Source organism: Pristiophorus japonicus, chromosome 11 (genome assembly GCF_044704955.1).
Source record: "Pristiophorus japonicus isolate sPriJap1 chromosome 11, sPriJap1.hap1, whole genome shotgun sequence".
In the NCBI taxonomy this organism is placed as follows: domain Eukaryota; kingdom Metazoa; phylum Chordata; class Chondrichthyes; family Pristiophoridae; genus Pristiophorus; species Pristiophorus japonicus.
This window is the reverse complement of record NC_091987.1, coordinates 34,966,768-34,987,593: the sequence shown is the minus strand read 5'-3', so window position 1 is coordinate 34,987,593 and position 20,826 is coordinate 34,966,768. Positions and strand designations below refer to the sequence as shown.

The 20,826-nt window shown below is 43.5% G+C and overlaps 1 protein-coding gene across 1 annotated transcript in view; it reads right to left on the bottom strand.

Moving 5' to 3' along the window:
• Positions 1-19,558, bottom strand: part of tmem47 (transmembrane protein 47) — a 49,193-nt gene extending 29,635 nt beyond the window's left edge. Inside the window, exons 1-2 of the mRNA XM_070892894.1 lie at positions 19,091-19,558; positions 3,575-3,715 (exon numbers count right to left, since the gene is read on the bottom strand). Of these exons, the coding sequence (XP_070748995.1) occupies positions 3,575-3,715; positions 19,091-19,310 (361 nt within the window). The 5' untranslated portion in view covers positions 19,311-19,558. The remainder of the gene's footprint in view (positions 1-3,574; positions 3,716-19,090) is intronic.
• Positions 19,559-20,826: the final 1,268 nt, after the last annotated feature.

Genomic DNA, 20,826 nt, shown 5'->3' with positions numbered 1-20,826 from the left:
ATGTCCAGCAACACAGAATACAAAGGCAAAGCAGAAGCGTGGTCCCCAGCCCCCATACATTGCAACAAATTGCATACACCCAGATGGAGATATAACACAGCCATCACCTGCGCCAATGCACCTCACTTTCCTTCCCCCCTCTCTTCTTCTCCCCAACTCTACTCCTTTCCATCCTCGCTCCATGGCGCCTGGCCGAGGAGCTCCTCAGGCGATGCCTCATTGGGGGGGATGAAGGCAGATGCGGTTGCATGGGTATGGGAGCGGGGGCTGCTGAGGGGGCAACACTCTGATACAGAAGCAGGATCTTGATCCTTGCTCTCATCTGTCGTTCGCAGTGGTGGTGTGGAACCTAGGGGTGGAGTGCCACGCTTGACAACCACTGGGAGGCCTGTGGCAGCAGTGTTCCTGGCTACCGCGTCCAGGGACTCCGCCATGCGCGAATGTATTCGGTCATGGTAGCCAGCTGTCGGGATATGCTTCCCCAATGCTTCGATGAGCTGGTCACCAATATCTACAGTCCTCCTGGACAACTGTACCATTTCTCCGCTGTCATGTCGCACTCGTGGAACAGACCTGTCACATCCACGAGGCATCTGCGGGGTCGGCGCCGTCCTGGGGACAAATGGGGTGCCCTGTGGAGAGGTGCTTGGGATCGATACCTCCAGAGTGGAGGCAGGAATGACCGGAGGACCACTAGATGGACTTGGGGTGGAATGGCTTTTGGAGCGTGGCGATGCAGGTTCTTCGAAGTCCGCGCTCTCATCCATGGAGAACAGACCCAGCAGATAGATGGGTGACAATCGGAGCTCCTCAGCACCAGATATAGGATCGTCCGCCGATTCCTGCCCCACGCCCCCACCTTTTGGCCTCTGTGGTCTTGCCTGGGGCCGTGCTGCTGGCTGAGCTGCAAAACACAAATGAAGTTAGTAGAGGAGAAGGGGGTGCTAGGGTGACAAGGTGAGTCCAGCGCTACACACAGTATATGCATGACAAAAGCACCACCACTCTCAAAATCGTTGCAGACATCACATTGTTGATTTTCATTAGGCCAGCATTATTTCTGGCCTGATTTAGAAATCATCTATCATATATGATTGTTTGGATATGAGTGAGTGTGGCATCTATAGATTTTACATGACGCAATGGTGTAAGCTTTACTCACGTGGCATCACTTCAGGATCTTCAGATGCGTCCGTGGCTGTCCGCGAGTGCTTCCCCACGAGTGCGAGCACCTGCTCCTCCATCTCAGTGATGTCGCTGGGGACTGGTGGCCCCCCACCCGTTCACCTCTGCATGGACCTCATCGTCGATAGTTTCTTTCGTAAAAGGTGACAGGACAATATGGCATGAGATTATTGCGTGATATCATTGCGAGGTACTGTCACAGTGACTGATGCAACACATAACCGTCAGATGTAATTATGATTATTATGATGATTATCATTCTTTACCTAAAGATGTACACCGTTAATGCAGGCTTTGAGTAAAATATTCCCGGTAAAAGTGCAAGACCTCACATCTGCTAATAGTCACTCATGACTTTTATAAATCAAATTATATAAATACATAAGAACATGTAAATCAATGTAATACTTACTCTTGCAGATCCCACAAGGTCGTTCCATCGTTTGCGGCATTAGTGGCCCTCACGCACCTTGTTAGTCGCTGACGAGAGCACCTCTGCTATTTCGGTCCATATCCTCTGATAGGCCTTTGGGGTGGGCTTCGCATGCTCTCCTTGTGTCAAATCACCCCAGCATAACTCGACCTCCTGCAGGAGGGAGGCATTTGCCTCGTCCGAGAACCTCCTGGCTCTTTTGCGCCCTCCAATGTGCTCCTCTCCCACCTCACTGCTCTCTCCAGCATCAGTCTCCACAGCGTGCTCTGATGCCTCCTCCTCTCTCTCCATTATAGGCCAAATTTGGTCAAATATGTGGCTGGTAACAGCTAATTTTTCTTTGTCTACTTGCTGTGAGGCTCTAAAGTCGCCCTCCTTCCTCCCAAACCAGCCACACCACACCCAGCCACGCCTTCAGTCTCTCTGAGCTCCCTCTCTCTTTGTCTCCTCTTCTGCGCATGTCATGGTGACCCTTGGCCTCCAGATTCACGGGAATAGAGCGTTATCATGCTGTTGCTAAGGACGGCCACACTTTATGGCAGAAGGTCAAAAAAATTTAACGTTACCGCCCATTTGATATCACACACGGTAACGGCCATTTTCAAAAACGTAAACTACGTGTTTTGAGAATGGGCGAAAAGCCGGCGATCTGAAAACCCTTTTTTAACGCCCATGCCGGAAATAACGCCCATTTTTGGGCGATAAGCACAAAAGTGGAAGTTCTAGCCCATGGTATCTTATAGTTTTCAATGGGACTTCCATTGGCACTGCAAATACAGGGTTCAGTGGCACAGTATAGATGAGAAATTTCGAGCCTCGGGGAGGGTGGGAGATCTCTCGAGAAAATATTGGTCAGCTTGTGGGGGTGGCCAGATACTGTTGAGGGCCAACAGTAGAAACATGCAAGATCACATGCAAGGCAGCACGTGGGGATGTGTGGCCCATTGGCTGTTTAATGAGTGCTTCTGATATGTGTCATACCAGTGCTTAAAATGATTTCTGACACACAATGTACATTGCATGTACACAATGAATTTCACACAAGTAATAGCTCAAATATTATCCTGCCATAATCCAATGCAACAAACATCTATTCAACAATTTTACCACAAGTATGAAATAAAAAATAGTAGCTTATGGTCAGTGGAATAAGATTCCTTCACATAAATGTGATGGACTCAAGCGTGTTTAAACAAATACATTGGCCGAGAATTCCCCCAGTTTCTTGCTCCTCTGATATATTTTGCACAATTTCCGTCCTTTGAACACTGGATGCAAGGGAAGCCTATCTGTGTAGTCGAGGAGTATTCTCGTGGTGGCAGTGTGGATCCAGATAGTTTTCTTTTGTAACGGGGCCTGTACAAGCGCTCACAGAGCATGGCCCTACACAGGCTGGTGCGAAAAGCCCGCCAAATTTTTCAGAACAAATTTTAGCTTTTTTTTAAAACAGGCAACACAATTTGTACTCTTGGCTCTCAGCCAAAAAAGCAGCAAGGGCAGCATAATAGCCCTCAGCACTGAAAGTTAGCAAAGGTTTGTGACCACGATCCCTTGACTCCTCCTGCAAAGCAGCACGTGGGGATGTGTGAGCACAGGATGGGCTCAGCTGTGATTCCTCCACAACTGAATAGCTCACTGCTTAGCTCATACTTTATGAATAGCCCCTTTAGGCAAGGTACCAGAATGTCATCGGTACCAGTGGACCTATGTTCCATGAAGAAAATTGTAAAACAAAGTAACATTCAAGGATATCCCATTTTTCCTCATATTTTCTGTTTTCACGTTTTTGAAAATCAATCAAACCTGTTTGGAAAAATGATACGGCTGAAAGTGTTAGTTGATTATGCAAGTAAAACTGTAAAAACACTGCATGCAAGTGATAATCATTTCCACACTGGTAAAGCCCATGCTCCATATTTAACATTAGTGTACCATTCAGATTTATTAATGAGTTACCTGCAGCAAACAACAGGACAGCCACAGGTCTGTAGAATCTCCGACGGGTCCCCTGACAGATTGAGATCAAAGCCACCAGAAAGGCAATGAGAATAATGGTTGCTCCGGCCAGAAGCAAAGCAACGGTAGCAATCTCCCAATCTATAACATAGAAGGCAAAAAAGTAACAACCTGATAATCCTTAACATATATAAAATTGTATAACATAAACCTGCCAACCTACAATATTCACAAAGTAACAGTATACAAATTTGGATATGTGTAAAAAAGCATGTTCTACATCTGCTAATCTGTAACATTTGAACAGCAGGTTCAAATCTGTAATGTGCAAAAAATAGTGCTGTAGCAATCTGCCAATCTACAACATGCAAAAATAGCAGACTCCCAATCCGCCAATAATTGCTTCATATGTTTCTCGTGGTTTTACAGTTCCCTCTGAGGTAATACCAGAGGCCATCTGATGCAGGCAGAGGAAAAGCTTAAAAGGACACACATGCATTAACCAATTTCAAATCTAAGTTTGGGATGTTGTCCACCAACATAGGTGTACCTTGCAGTCACTAAGTAGGACTTTCCATGGGATGCAAACTATCCAAAATGGATCTGGTTCTATTCCAGGTCAGGTAGGAAGCTGTATGAGACAGGACAGTCGTAATTAGATGATAGCCAGCAGTTTACCCTATGATTAGGAAAACCACATAATCCACAAGTAACAAAATCACAAGTTAGCTGTAAAGTGCTTTCCCATGAGTTGACTAAATGTGCTATTAATTATTTATCCACTGAGTATTCAATTTAGGCTACCTTTTGAAAATGCATAAAATTATTATTTTTTTAACGGTTTTCTTGTGAACTGTTTGAAGCATGGGGAATGCTTTAAAGCTCCCCATTTATATGAGATGACTTTCATCTCTCCTCAGAGATGCTTGGTAACCTGGGCTAGAAATTCCTCTTTTAATTAAAACTTAAAAAATATCTGTTTTATTTCCTTAATTTAACAACTCTTAAGGAAATCATAATAACATGCAGCTATGAAATGTTCCATTTCTGAGAATGTAGTTTTTTTAACACGTTAATAATTAAAGAGAAATGCAAGCATTCTTCCATTTTTCATGAAAGAACTTCTTCCATTATTATATAAAAATACACTGTAACTAGCAAGTGAAATACAAATATGTGAACATGAGATGTGAACACCTATTAAAAATTGAATTTCACCACAATTAGTTAAAAATAAGAGTCCGTAATTTGCGGCCCCTACGGGTGCGTACAAGGTGCGCGGGACCCATAGGGACTGTGCAGGTTCTGGATTTAGGCATGTATAGTGCAAGCGCTAAAATTCCAAACTTGCGCTCTGTCAAGGAGAAGCTTAAAAGGACACACATGCATTACCCAATTTCAAATCTAAGTTTGGGATGTTGTCCACCAACATAGGTGTACCTTGCAGTCACTAAGTAGGACTTTCCATGGGATGCAAACTATCCAAAATGGATCTGGTTCTATTCCAGGTCAGGTAGGAAGCTGATAAATGGCAAGTAACATTCGTGCCACACAAGTGCCAGGCAATGACTATCTCCAATAAATGAAAGTCTAATGACCACCCCTTGATGTTTAACGGCATTACCATCGCCGAATCCCCCACCATCAACATCCTGGGGGTCACCATTGACCAAAAACTTAAATGGACCAGCCACATAAATATTGCGGCAACAAGAGCAGGTCAGAGGCTGGGTATTCTGTGGTGAGTGTCTCACCTCCTGACAACCCAAAGCCTTTCCACAATCTACAAGGCACAAGTCAGGAGTGTGATGGAATACTCTCCACTATCCTAGATGAATGCAGCTCCAACAACACACAAGCTCGACACCATCCAGGACAAAGCAGCCCGCTTGATTGGCACCCCATCCATCACCTTAAACATTCACTCCCTCCAACACCGACATACCGTGGCTGCAGTATGTACCATCTACAAAATGCACTGCAGCAACTCGACAAGGCTTCTTCGGCAGCACCTCCCAAACCCGCAACCTCTACCACCTAGAAGGACAAGGGCAACAAGAACATAGGAACACCATCACCTTCACATTCCACTCCAAGTCACACACCATTCTGACATAGATGTAGATCGCCGTTCCTTCATCGTCGCTGGGTCAAAATCCTGGAACTCCCTGCCTAACAACACTATAGGAGTTCCTTCACTACAAGGATTGCAGCAGTTCAAAAAGGCAGTTCACCACCATCTTCTCAAGGGCAGTTAGGGATGGGTAATAAATGCTGGCCATGCCAGTGACGCCCACATCCCATGAACGAATAATAAAAAAATTTTAAATCTTAGATTCCTGATTAGATATATGGCAGCCAAATGTAGACCAGGGAAATTTAACTATGAAATAATGATTTCCCCTCCCAAATTGACAATATTTTTCCCACTGTAATAGTGCTTTGACTACAATATATTGCCATATGTTGCATACGTAGTGTGTAGTGCACACAGTATCCCGTATGCACATCCGTGCTAGCAACAGGGAGGGTTTGTTTTACTGAAAATTGCAAAGTTAGCCCTTCCCATCAAGTTCAATTCGCCCTCACTGCCTGGAAAACAGGCATTGTGAACTAGAAGTAATTGGATGGGGGCAGCACCTCTTAATGGGAAACCACTTGCTCTTCAAGGGACGTGTTTCTTGATATATTTTCAGAAATGTTTTGATGGAAGCTGCAAAGGAGTCCAGGAGAAACATCAGCCCTTTTCCAGAAGAGGAACTGGAGATGCCCATGCAGGATAAGCAGCAAAAGCAGATGCCACTCTTTGGAGCAGAACACCATCGTTCAGGGAAAGCAGAAGTGCAAGTTGCATAAGAACATAATAATTCGGAGCAGGAGTGGGCCATACGGCCCCTCGAGCCTGCTCCACTATTCAATAAGACCATGGCTGATCTTTGACCTCTACTCTACTTTCCCACCTGATCCTCATATCCCTTGATAAGTCCCTAGTGTCCAAACATCTCAGCCTTCAATATATTCAATGACTGAGCATCCCTTTGGGGCAATTAATTCCAAAGAGTCACAACCCTCTGAGTGAAGAAATTCCTCCTCATCTCAGTCTTATAACACCGACCCTTATCCTGAGACTATACTGCCTCGTTCTAGACTCTCCTGCCAAGGAGAAACAATCTCTCAGCATCTATCTATCCTGTCAATACCCCTCAGAATTGTATATGTTTCAATGAGATTGCCTCTCATTCTTCTAAGCTCCAGAGAGTATAGGCCCAATCTACTCAATCTAAATGGGTGTGGATGTGGAGGAGTAAATGAAGGTCTGTATGCTCTGAACACTCATAAGGAAAATGTTTATGGGGGAATGCCAAAAATACTGCACACTCCTTTGCATACTTTATTAATATAAGGTACTGCGTGCATCACATGGAATCATAGAAATTTACGCCACAGAAGGAGGCCACCACATTTAAAGCAGTTGATACGATTTGAAAAGGTGGCTCAAGGCATATTTGGCCCTGAGTCAATCAAAGGATAAAGTAGAAACAGCTGGTGGCAGCCAGTAACAGGGCACCTAATAGCAGGTTGTGTTACACACTTCAAAAGCACCACAGATCCAAGCATTTTAGTTCACTTAGATAATGAAGATGAGGAGGGAGCATCCGGTGTGGCACAGATTACAAATGAGAATGACCAAGACAAAGTGGCATAAACAAGTATCCACCCAGGATTCCAGCCCGACACTTTTCTCAAATGCATGGACAATGGATCAATACCATAGTTGGCCTGGCTTTAGAAGATAGTTGATGGATGACCGAAAGATCACCATGACCTCCTTTGGGGCAGCATAAACACGCTGCAACTGTTGTTGATGAATGTGCAGAATGTTTATTCAGCCTTTCTGCAACATTGTGTGAAGGACTGCGCCATGGAGAAAGAGGTTACTTTACAGGCAACTTCAGGGGAACCACTGAGTGCGGATAAACCAAATGCTGGTGAAGGTTTTCCCAAAAATGCTGTGACTGGTGCAACTGACACCTTGGACTCCAACTTACAGGAGTCTGTTGAACTTGACAGGGTCAGAGCTTTAGTTCTAGAGTCAGTGCCATGGGATTGCCACACCTCAGTGATATGTAATTATGCAAATTGTAAACCACTGAGGAATGTTCAGAGAAAAGGAAAGATCAAGCTGCTTCTTTGTAGGGTGATACATCTCCATCCTGTTTAATGATTGAAGTGCCAGTTAGCAGGCATGTGCTGAGAGTCACTGCCTTCTCAGGTGTAGCTCAAACTATAGCATGCCCTCTCATGACCCCGCACCCAGAGGTGTAATACCACTTCTGTCCCTTGCGATTCACACTATGTAATAGCAGCCTGCCAGAACACTTTCTCTTCCCACTCATTGAGCACTTTACTTATTCTTAGTATGGACTACTCCTGTTGGGAAAGATTACAACATTGGAAGGGGTGCTCTGAATCTGTTGTACACCCAGAACCGATGTGCATACTGTTTCCGATTACACTCCACAAGAAGGGATGTGCACTGGGCACAAGGCTGGCAGTCTGGGTGCTCTGCCAATTTAGATCATCTGGATGCTGTGTGTTCTTCCAGAAAAGGTTACTGACAACCGATACAAGGATGTTGTAAGCTGGCAAGATGGAAATGCACAGCATGCAGTTCCTGGGTTCACTGTGCGGTGTTTCATTCATCTGCAATATTTGAGCTGGGGCCGAGTTGGAAATGACAGGAAACAGCTAGCAATGGCCAGGAATTTGCGGTCAGTTGCGAATCAAATGTTTTCGCTGCTGGCCCCGAAGTACACTCCGCACAAGGATCTTGCGATCACTATGTTGAGAACTTCTGGTTTTCCAACCTTCAATTAAAATCAACGGAAGTTAGTGAGGATTCCCTTCTACATAAGAACATAAGAACATAAGAAATAGGAACAGGAGTAGGCCATAAGGCCCCTCGAGCCTGCTCTGCCATTGAATAAGATCATGGCTGATCTGATCATGGACTCAGCTCCACTTCCCCGCCCGCTCCCGATAGCCCCTTATTGTTTAAGAAACTGTCTATTTCTGTCTTAAATTTATTCAATGTCCCAGCTTCCGCAGCTCTCTGAGGCAACGAATTCCACAGATTTACAACCCTCTGAGAGAAGAAATTTCTCCTCATCTCTGTTTTAAATGGGCGACCCTTTATTCTAAGATTGTGCCCTCTAGTTCAAGTCTCCCCCATCTTCCTCTCTGCATCCACCTTGTCAAGCCCCCTCATAATCTTATACGTTTCGATAAGATCACCTCTCATTCTTCTGAACTCTAATGAGTAGAGGCCCAACCTACTCAACCTTTCCTCATAAGTCAACCCCTCATCCCCGGAATCGACCTAGTGAACCTTCTCTGAACTGCCTCCAAAACAAGTATATCCTTTCGTAAATATGGAAACTGCACGCAGTATTTCAGGTGTAGCCTCACCAATAGCTTATATAGCTGTAGTAAGACTTCCCTGCTTTTATACTCCATCCGCTTTGCAATAAAGGCCAAGATACCATTGGCCTTCCTGATCACTTGCTGTACCTGCATACTATCCTTTTGTGTTTCATGCACAAGTACCCCCAGGTCCCACTGTACTGCGGCACTTTGCAATCTTTCTCCATTTAAATAACTTGCTCTTTGATTTTTTTTCTGCCAAAGTGCATGACCTCACACTTTCCAACATTATACTCCATCTGCCAAATTTTTGCCCACTCACTTTGCCTGTCTATGTCCTTTTGCAGATTTTTTGTGTCCTCCTCACACATTGCTTTTCCTCCCATCTTTGTATCGTCAGCAAACTTGTCTATGTTACACTCAGTCCCTTCTTCCAAGTCGTTAATATAGATAGCTGTTTACATTGTACATTAATGATTTAGACGAGGGGATTAAATGCAGTATCTCCAAATTTGCGGATGACACTAAGTTGGGTGGCAGTGTGAGCTGCGAGGAGGATGCTATTAGGCTGCAGAGTGACTTGGATAGGTTAGGTGAGTGGGCAAATGCATGGCAGATGAAGTATAATGTGGATAAATGTGAGGTTATCCACTTTGGTGGTAAAAACAGAGAGACAGACTATTATCTGAATGGTGACAGATTAGGAAAAGGGAAGGTGCAACGAGACCTGGGTGTCATGGTACATCAGTCATTGAAGGTTAGCATGCAGGTACAGCAGGCGGTTAAGAAAGCAAATGGCATGTTGGCCTTCATAGCGAGGGGATTTGAATACAGGGGCAGGGAGGTGTTGCTACAGTTGTACAGGGCCTTGGTGAGGCCACACCTGGAGTATTGTGTACAGTTTTGGTCTCCTAACTTGAGGAAGGACATTCTTGCTATTGAGGGAGTGCAGCGAAGATTCACCAGACTGATTCCCGGGATGGCGGGACTGACCTATCAAGAAAGACTGGATCAACTGGGCTTGTATTCACTGGAGTTCAGAAGAATGAGAGGGGACCTCATAGAAACGTTTAAAATTCTGACGGGTTTAGACAGGTTAGATGCAGGAAGAATGTTCCCAATGTTGGGGAAGTCCAGAACCAGGGGTCACAGTCTGAGGATAAGGGGTAAGCCATTTAGGACCGAGATGAGGAGAAACTTCTTCACCCAGAGAGTGGTGAACCTGTGGAATTCTCTACCACAGAAAGTAGTTGAGGCCAATTCACTAAATATATTCAAAAGGGAGTTAGATGAAGTCCTTACTACTCGGGGGATCAAGGGTTATGGCGAGAAAGCAGGAAGGGGGTACTGAAGTTTCATGTTCAGCCATGAACTCATTGAATGGCGATGCAGGCTAGAAGGGCTGAATGGCCTGCTCCTGCACCTATTTTCTATGTTTCTATGTTTCTATGTAAATAGTTGGGGTCCCAGCACTGATCTCTGAGGCATCCCACTAGTTACTGGTTTTCAACCAGAGAATGAACCATTTATCCCGACTCTCTGTTCTCTGTTAATTAGCCAATCCTCTATCAATGCTAATATATTACCCCCAACCCCGTGAACTTTTATCCTGTGCAGTAACCTTTTATGTAGCACCTTGTCAAATGCCTTCTGGAAGTCCAAATACACCACATCCACTGATATCTTGGCCTTTATCCACCCTGTTCAAAGAACTCCAGCAAATTTGTCAAACATGACTTCCCCTTCATAAATCCATGCTGACTCTTCCTGACCAAACTTTGCTTTGCCAAATATCCTGCTACTGCCTCTTTAATAATGGACTCCAACATTTTCCCAACCACAGATGTTAGGCTAACTGGTCTATAGTTTCCTGCTTTTTGTCTGCCTCCTTTTTTAAATAGGGGCGTTACATTTGCAGTTTTCCAATCTACTGGGACCGCCCCAGAATCCAGGGAATTTTGGTAAATTACAACCAATGCATCCACAATCCCTGCCATGACTTCTCTTAAGACCCTAGGATGCAAGCCATCAGGTTCTATGAGCTACTATGATGGCAACAGGCTGTCTAAACAACCAATCAAAAGACAGAATTCTCACAGACAGCAAACAAGGACGTAGGTAAGTTCTTCAAATTCTAAGTTTTTAAAAATGTTAGACAGCAAAACAAAGATTGGGGCTCTAATGTGGGGAAAACCCCAAATAAAGATAGACAAACTTAAAAAATAATTTGAAAAGTTTCTTTAAAAATTTAATTTTTATTAAAATGAAAAATTTCATACTGCACAAAATTAAAATAGTTTTCCAGGCCCTTAACATTTTTTTAAGCAGTAACAATGCAGTCAACCTCCCCAGTTATACCTAATCCCTTTGGGTCTAAATTTTAATGGGAAATTTTAACAGAGTACTATCCACGGATGAGCCAAAGTTTTCTTTCATCAGTTTCAATGATTCGGCTTGTTACACAGATTGCCGACTCTGTGGGGTTGCGGGAGGGTGGGAGCAGGGACATACTGCAGCCTGTTTACTAACCACAACTTCAGTATTTCTGCATGTGCTTGCCCCTTCGCTGCTGGTTCACTGTCATCCCAACCGCAAATTCCGGGCCATTGAGTGCTGCACCAAGCATCCAGGCTACAACTCTGTGTCCCTCATTTCCTTCCCCGCCCCTCACCTCAGCTACTGCTGCATGGGTGGGGCATCCTCGTCATCTTGCTGCATGATGACTCCTCTTCGCACAGTGAAGTTATATACAGCAGAGTGATGATTAATTTGACACCTTTGCAGGGCTATATCGAAGCACTCCACCCATATGTTTCCCAATGACGGAATCTTAGCTTCCACATGTCAGGAGAATGCTTCACATTAATTCTGGATGAACCATATACCTTAATTTATGTTCTGCTTTTGCTTGGGGCTTCTCAGTAAGTTGGAGCCTAAGGTGTCAGTTGCTCCAGTCACATTGTTCGTGGAAGAACCTTTGTCAGGATTTGGTGGGGCATCAAGCACAGCTGCCAGGCATAGTCCTGGTTTCCCCGCAGCTATCCATCCAATCTACTTTCAAATAGTGTGAGCATCTTTGACTTCTGCATAATGAAGGTGTCATGAATAACAGATACTGACATACATTAATTCAAAAGCAAAATACTGTGGATGCTGGAATCTGGAATAAAAACAGAAAATGCTGGAAATCTCATCAGGTCAGACAGCATCTGTGGAGAGGAAAGCAGAGTTAACGTTTCAGGTCGATGACCCTTCGTCAGAACTGGAGAGTGTTAGGAAAGAACAGATTCTTAACAAGCACTGAAAGGGGGAGGGGAAGAAAGAACAAAAGGGAAGGTCTGTGATAGGGTGGAAGGCAGGAGAGATTGGAGAGACAAAAGGGATGATGGCCCAAATTCAAATGATAATGCCAGGAGTTCGAAAAACATTAGTCAATATAGGGTGTGAATGGTGGGATAATGACCAGCTGTCAAAAGAAAGAAAGAAGCAGGCTCTGGTGGTGGGGGGGCGGGGGGGAGGGAGCCAAAGATGGGCAGCGGTTACGCTCTGAAATTTTTGAACTCGATGTTGAGTCCAGAAGGCTGTTAAGTGCCTGAACAAAAGATGAGGTGCTGTTCCTCGAGCTTGCATTGAGCTTCGTTGGAACAGTGTAGGAGGCAGAGGTCAGAGAGGTCAGAGTGGGAATGCAGTGGAGAATTAAAGTGACAGGTGACCGGAAGCTCAGGGTTATACTTGCGGACTGAACGGAGGTGCTCCACAAAGTGGTCACCCAATCTGCGCTTGGTCTCCCCAATGTAGAGGAGACCATATCGGGAGCAGCAAATACAGTATATTAAATTGAAAGAAGTACAAGTAAATCGCTGTTTCACCTGGAAGGAGTATTTGGGGCCCTGGATAGTAGGAAGGGAGGAGGTAAAAGGGCAGGTTATGCATCTGCCGCGCTTGCACGGGAAGGAGCCATGGGACGGGGAGGGGGTGCTAAGGGTGACTGTGCAATGGACCAGGGTGTCACAGAGGGAGCAGTCCCTTCAGAGCGCTGAGAGGGGAGGGGAGGGGAAGATGTGATTGGTGGTGGAATCACACTAGAGGTGATGGAAATGGCCGAGGATAATCTGTTGAACGTGGAGGCTGGTGGGGTGAAAGATGAGGACAAGGGGAACCCTATCATGGTTCTGAGAGGGAGGGGAAGGGGTGAAAACAGATGTGCGGGAAATAGAACGGACACAGTCGAAGGCCATGTTAACCACAGTGGAGGGGAATCCTACGTTCAGGAAAAAGGAAGACATGTCAGAGGCGCTAGCGTGAAAGGTGACATCGTCAGAGCAGATGCAACGGAGATGGAGAAACTGGGGGAATGGAGTGGAGTCCTTACAGGATGCAGGGTGGGAGGAAGTGTAGTCCAGGTAGTTGTAGGAGTCAGTGGGCTTATAGTGGATACTGGTCAAAAGCCTATCCCCAGAGATGGAGATGGAGAAGTCAAGGAAGAGAAGGGAAGAGTCGGAGATAGACCATGTGAAGGTGAGGGAAGGGTGGAAATTGGATGCAAAGTGAATGAAATTTTCAAGTTCAGGGCGAGAGCAGCAAACAGCACCAATACAGTCATCAATGTACCGGAAAAAATGGTGAGGGAGGGGACCCGAGTAGGACTGGAACAAAGAATGTTCCACATATCCCACAAAAAGGCAGGCATAGCTAGGACCCATGCGGGTTCCCATAGCAACACCTTTAATTTGGAGGAAGTGAGTGGAGGTAAAGAAGAAGTTGTTCAATGTGAGAACAAGTTCAGCCAGGCGGAGGAGGGGGTGGTGGATAGGGATTGGTTGGGCCTCTGCTCAAGGAAGAAGCGGACGCACTCAGGCCATCGGGGATGGAAGTGTCAAGGGATTAGACATCCATGGTGAAAAGGAGATAGTTGGGGCCAGCAAACTGGAAACTGTTAAAGTGACGGAGGGCGTCGGAGGAGTCGCGGATGTAGATGGGAAGAGAGTGGACAACAGGACTTACATTAAGACACATTAATTGAGTGGCAGTCATTTCTGTTCATGAAGGTCACAAGGTTGATGTGAGGAGCCCTAATGCCCATATGGGTGCTATCTACCGTACACTGCACTCTTGGAAATCCTGGCTTTATTCCCCCTTCAGCTTATGCCACCTTTCCCCAGGAAAACGAATGAGAGTGTTTGTGTTGCCCGTTGCAAACATAGCATCTGTCACTTGCTTGACACATCTGTGGACGGCATACTGTGTTGCATAGTGGGTGATCTGTCACATGTCCCCTGCTGTGACTTGGAAGAAACCAGTAGCATAAAAGCTTACTGCTTTGATAACCTTTATATTCATGAGAAGAGACCCCTTGTTCTAGCAGTTGTCTGCAGGTCAATCTGGAGCATATGGCACAGCTCAATGATAGCCTCTCTTGCGAAGTGAAGGCAGTAAAGACAGCTCTTCTCTGACATGCCTACTTAAGATTACAATGGTCTGTAAGTGCAACGCCCAGGGTGGTGATTGCTGCAGGCATAATTCCTCAGGTGTCATTCTGCCTGCATTTATCATCCCCTCAGGAACTAGCCCTCCTCATTTAAATCATGGAGCACGATAGGGACCCCCAAAACAATTTCCATCCTAAGCACTTTGTTTTCCGCAAAACTTTTGCAGCAACAAGTAACTGTATAAAAATGTAGTAAACAAAGTTAACACACAAAAATGGCACCTTCTACAACAAAAGAAATTAATGCAAGTGGAATTAAATATCAAAGCTTCTTCAAAAAAAATGTTTGATCCAATTTTGTTAACAATAACTTTGTTTTAATAATTGAATTTCAGTATACCAGGCCAGTGGATTAGTCATGTGTCCTTTTCACTTAGGCCAGGTGAGCACTGAGCCAGAGCTCATCAAACAATGCGAATTTCAGCATGGCACCTCATTAACATCATTCCTTCCTCGCAAGGAGGCTGACCTGGCGTTAGCCAGCATCACAACCTCCCTTGTCCTTTTTTTAGCCTGCCTCAAACTAAGATACCTGAAATCACAGCTCATGTTCACTCACGGCGAGGCTTAACAATTTCAGGGCTCACATCTCCTTGAAATTATTTTTGCTGTGTCTCTGTTAACTGCTGAATAACACCCACTGAAAACTGCAGTACAGCTGCCCTGAGCAATGTTTGTGTTTGAAGCTATCACATGGCATTGTCAAGTGCTGCTCCATCTTTGCAGAATTGCATCTACCTGACAACAATAAAAGAAGGGTTGAAAGATTCAAATGTTTCACATCACCACAAGATATGTTAGGGTAGAAAAGTTTAAATGTGTAAAAGATTCCCTGCTAAAACAGGCTTGAAATAATCCACTCATGATTTCATTACTTATGTTTTTGATAATTGAGTTATGGAATATTTCATCATTGTTGCATCCTCTATTTATTCAACAATTTGTATCTTGTACATGGATGTTGCAATAAACTAATCTGTAATATTTTTTACTTCAATGTGAAATCTCAATAATGTGAACTAATTTAATATTAAGCTTATAAATATTGTATTTTTATTCATTCTGACAAGCATCGTCTATGCCATGTAAGATCCGTTGGAGCAGACCCTGCTCAGATGCAAAGTAAAACTCCTATTACAACTGAACAATACCCATGAAATTATGCCTTGAGATACTAACATACAAACCCGTGTTTGTCCAGAGTGCCACTTGCTTGTTTAGCTTGTTTTCTACAGTATAATTTCAGGGCCAAATGTCTCTAAGAGCCTGAGTACAGAAGAATACTTTTTTTACTGCACTGTTAAGAATGTTTTATTATCTCACTCTATCGCTGTGTCCCCTCTGAGACTGATAATCTGTGCCAAATGATTGCAATGATTTGTGTTATATAACAACCCTCACTGGAAACTGGGTTAAACTTGCTGAATGGACAGAGAGGAAACATCCCCAAATTGTGGAGTAGATTCAAATCCAGGTCCCGTGAGAGGGCTGTAACCCAGTACACCATACCTCATTGTCCACCTTTAATGTTTAATATAATTATCATCTCAATACAGACAGAAAGATAAGAAAGTAGAAATAATGGCTCTTTATTGTTTCTTCCGATACAAGATAAAGTTTGTTGGTTCCCTTTCTCGAATTTGCTCCTAATTAAACTAAATACAATAGGAAACCCCGAGAATTTTCCGCAAAACATCATGTGAGAAAAGTCAGGAAACAAGCACTGTGTCCACAAACATACTGATGGGCAGAGTTCGCTCGCCTCGGGGCAGAGTGCGCTCGCCTCGGCTAGCTTTAATTCGGAGCTTCCCGGCGCTTCTTTCGCCAATGCAATTTTTAAAATTTATTTATAAACAAAAGCGTCGTCTGAGAAACACTAACTGACCTCGGCACGGGTATGACTTTAAAAGGAGTTTCTGAGGAACTTGCCTGTGGGAAGTGAGAGGGAGGGATGGCTAACTGCGTTTCTCTTCCCTACAGATTGGCAATACGCTGCGTTCCTGTCATTCCCCCAGCAACTGAATGTTTTCATCTAGAAAGAGTGTATGATCCATTTTTTAAAACAAATAGGCAACCCTAATGTGCCAACCGGGACTTTGTTGCCAGGCACGAGCCTTTACAAAAATAACCAAGAGAACTATTTCGATGGCAAGTCTCCCGGGCGCAGCACACCACACTGTTCTAACTAAAGCCCATATTGTCTGATGTTTCTAACACCCGGACACCCGGGAAAGGTCCAGAAAACTCGGCAATTGTTTCGCTCAGCAAACCTCCCTTGTTTACCTGTGACCTCGTTTTGATGAATAGACCCAAATAAATTGTTGATGAAGGCATTGTTGATCAACATCCGAGCAAAGGCGAAATGAAACAAGGAAGATAAAGCAATTGAAGTTGAGATCCATGAATGGATCCCTGTGAAGGGGGTGTATTTTGAAAAGACTTGCTGACAACTCACCACAATAAAGATACAAATTACAGAAACAAACAGCAAATACATAACGGGAACAGCTGCGGCAGTGGGTATGTTGTCACCCATTGTCTGCACTTATTACCAGCAATTGCTTTTGGCAATCTCGGCTTCACTATTTTTCTGGATTCCTGTCATGAGTCACTTTCTCTTAATCTGCTTTTATATTGCAGGCCACAAATAAAACTGTCAGAAAGATCATTTTTATTTACAATTTAATCTGCATTTAAAGTTTTGACTGCAAATCAAAAAAAGTGACAGAATAACTTAGAAAACTACCAAGCACACTAAAGTCTTACAGTGCCAGATCCGTTTTAATAGGCCAGCTCACACCAGTTTGAGTTCCGAAAGCATGCAATATAATTCTTGCTCTTCTGCCTTGTTTCTACTGCTACTTTGAGTTTGTCATTCCCTTCTCAGCATTTCTCCATCACTCGTTCTGTATTTTCCTCAGACTTTATTTGTGTTTTTCTCTATTTCTCTCACCTTCTGTATTTCTATTTCTGTCTTTCTATTTTATTGTTTTTTATTCTGTTTTTTCTCTCGCTATTTCTTTCAGTCTCTATTACTCACTCATATTTCTACTAATCTCTATTTTAAATTTATCCTGCATTTCTCATGCCTTTTCTGTCACTTAGAATTCTGCATTCATCACACATTCTGTATTTGTCATTCATTCTATATTGTTCTCACATTTTGTACTTTCTCACATTATGTATTTATCTCCTTTCTATTGTTTCTTTCAATCTCTGTATTTCTATGTTTGTGTTTTTCTCAGTCTCTGTTGTATTCATGCCATTTGCAGTCTCCATTTCCTTTCTGTCTCCTTTCCTTATGTACCTCAATCTCTCTGTCAGGCTTATATATAGTGTCCACTTGAACTGCATGTGCAGATGTAGTTTGTGCAAGATTTATGTTAGTATGATTATCAGCTTTTAGTGATGTGTTTGATTTCTGTAAGCCTCTGTTGTTTCTGTCAGTACCTAATAATTTCCTCTTTTTTGTTAGACATGTTGTCCTATTGGTTGGTATCTTTATTTTTATTTATATTTATGTTAGTATCTAATATTGCCTAGTGTGTTCGCATATCACTGTCAGCATAGTTCTTCCAGTTTATTTCATTTTTGTTAGTCTAATTTCACAATTTCTAAAATATCTGTCAGTATATATCACCCTCTAGTATGTTTATTTCTCATCATATAACATTTGTGTGTCCATCAATATATAATTTATCTCAGTATCTAATTTATGTCTGGATTTAATATGTGTATATGTGTGTTGTATATGTGTGTAAATATAACATATCCCATTATGTTTGTTTGTGTTTTTCTATGTAAACAACATGCCCCAATGTGTGTCTGTTCCCATAACACGTCTCTGTGAATCCTTTTGCCAGTATAGAGCATGTTACAATGTTTATGTTATTTTTTGTCAGTATAGAGCATCTGTGTCAATGCTTCTGCCAGTATATTACATGCCCCAGTGCATATGTCTATGTTTCTGTCAGTATAGAGTATGTCCCAGCATGTGTCTTGTGTTTGTCAGTCTATAACATGTCCCAATGTATACCTGTTCTGCTTTAACATATTATGTGTTTCTGTGATGTAAGTCCATATGTAAGATGTCTCTGTGCAGATGTCTGTATTTCTATCAACACATAACACAATCCTTATGTTTCCTCCTCATATATTTCTCCTTGTACGTATTCTTATAGTAGCTAATTCTAAATGTTAATATTTCTATCTAATAGTTCACCCCAATTGTCTTTGAGCGCCTGTGCACAATTTCTTTATTATATAATTTCCCCGCTATTTAACTCTTTCTGTCTGACACTGTTTCAGATTTTTATCTTGTGTTTCTACAAAGGTTTCTAATCATCTTATGTCCATCTAACATTCTGCTATTTAACTCGTCATAACACTGGTTCAGTTTATTTCTCAAATGCAATAAGTCAATCTGACTCAGTTCCTGTAACATTGGCCGTCACTCTCGTCTGTCCATATGACATTTCCCTATTTATTTTTCGGACTGTCCCTACAACTAGCCTTAGCTTTTTCTCTGCCCCTCTTGCTCATTCTCTGTGTCCTGTCCCGGATACCAAGCACTACCCCTGGGAGGTTTGAGTTTCCCTTCTTACCGCTGTCCAGAGCCCATCTGCAGTTCCACTCGCTGTCGGGGACCGAGCTCGGTCGGACACACCTCTGCCAGAGGGACAGCGAGAAGTGGCTGTCGGCAGTGACCCAGGCAGGACTCTGCAAGGCCACCACGTCCAAACAGAGCGAGAGGACCACACACACCAGCCCGGTCAGTTTCAGTGGAGTCACCACTGCCACTCGGTTCTCTTCCGCCGTAGACATCCTCCACCCGAGCGATGGAGCAACAACACTCGCCAAAGTCCGAGCTGACACTCCGCGCTGCAGCCCACACCGAGCCTGCACTCACACACTGTCTATCGCCGTCTCCTCGAAGTCTCTTTCACAGTCTCTATCTCTCTCTCTCTCTGCTTCTTTCTATTTCTGTTTCTTCCCCTCTCAAGATCTCTCCGACTTTCTGCCGTCACCGTGTGAGTCAGCTCCTTGTTGGGAAAGCGCAGAACGTCAACACACCTCCCTCTCGGCGATCACCCTCTGGTCCTAACGCCTCCTGTCGGCGATCACCCTCTGATCCTAACGCCTCCTGTCGGCGATCACCCTCTGGTCCGAACACCTCTACCAATAGATAAACCGCAACAACACTTTTGGATGGCTGAACTTTGTTTTTGATGCTGCACAATGACGTGCGATCACCTTAAGGAGCACAGCGACAGTTCCAATCCGTTCTTGGGACGTAAACTTCATAAACCGTCAGATTGGAGTGCAAAATTGGAGGAAATAAAAAAAAGACCCAGGAAATTGAGTAAATTAACTTCAATCTAACTTTAAAATATGAGATAGTTTCGAGTAAATTGTCAGTCAAATGATCAACTCTGGAAGGTCGGTTGCTGGTTGGCTAAAAGCCTGTGATTGCAATCCTGCAAGATGCAATAAATTAATTGCTTTCATTAATGCCTAGGCTCGTACAATTTTAATAAAAATGTTTTTAACCAAGATATATTTCCCCAAAATGTTTATCGTTTAGCAGGAAAGGGGTACTGAGGTGAATGATCAGCCATGATCTTATTGAATGGTGGTGCAGGCTTGAAGGGCCAAATGGCCTACTCCTGCACCTATCTATATTTCTATGTTGTACAACAAAATATTCTGGTGTATTACAGCCACGTTTTGTGAAATAATACCTGATATTTCATTAAAATGAATACAGTTTGTTAATAAGCAAGATTATTAAAATATTAAGACACTTGGTGAACCGGATAAATGTTACATTTATTGGAGTGCAGATGTGCTTACTAAAGTTTTTACTTTTTTTATTGATTAGATATTGTGTGTGCCTGATGCATACATGAAAGTAACAGTGCGCTATCTTACAGTATAGTGGTCAATAGTGAAAACAGCAAGATCATTAGATAGGTAGGAATAGGCACGGTCATTTAGTGCATCTTAGTTTATTCATCCAGAACAAAGCTATATCCCGCCAACCCCAATGTGCAATCATTTCCAACTATTTTGTCACAGCTTATTATTGCGTTTACAAGCTGAAGATAGAGCTCTGGAATTTGTGATGGGTAATAACAGCAAACAAACAGCATTCGTTGTTATTACCCCTGTGAAACTGACCACAACTTTAGGATTTAGTGCATGTGAATCCGAATGCAGAAATCTTGAAGTTGCGGTCAGTCATTCACTGCACCCAGTACCAGCGCAGATATGCACACCTCAGTGGGTCATTATATTTCTACCCAGCCTCAGTACTTGGCCTCTTCAAGGGTGTCATAAG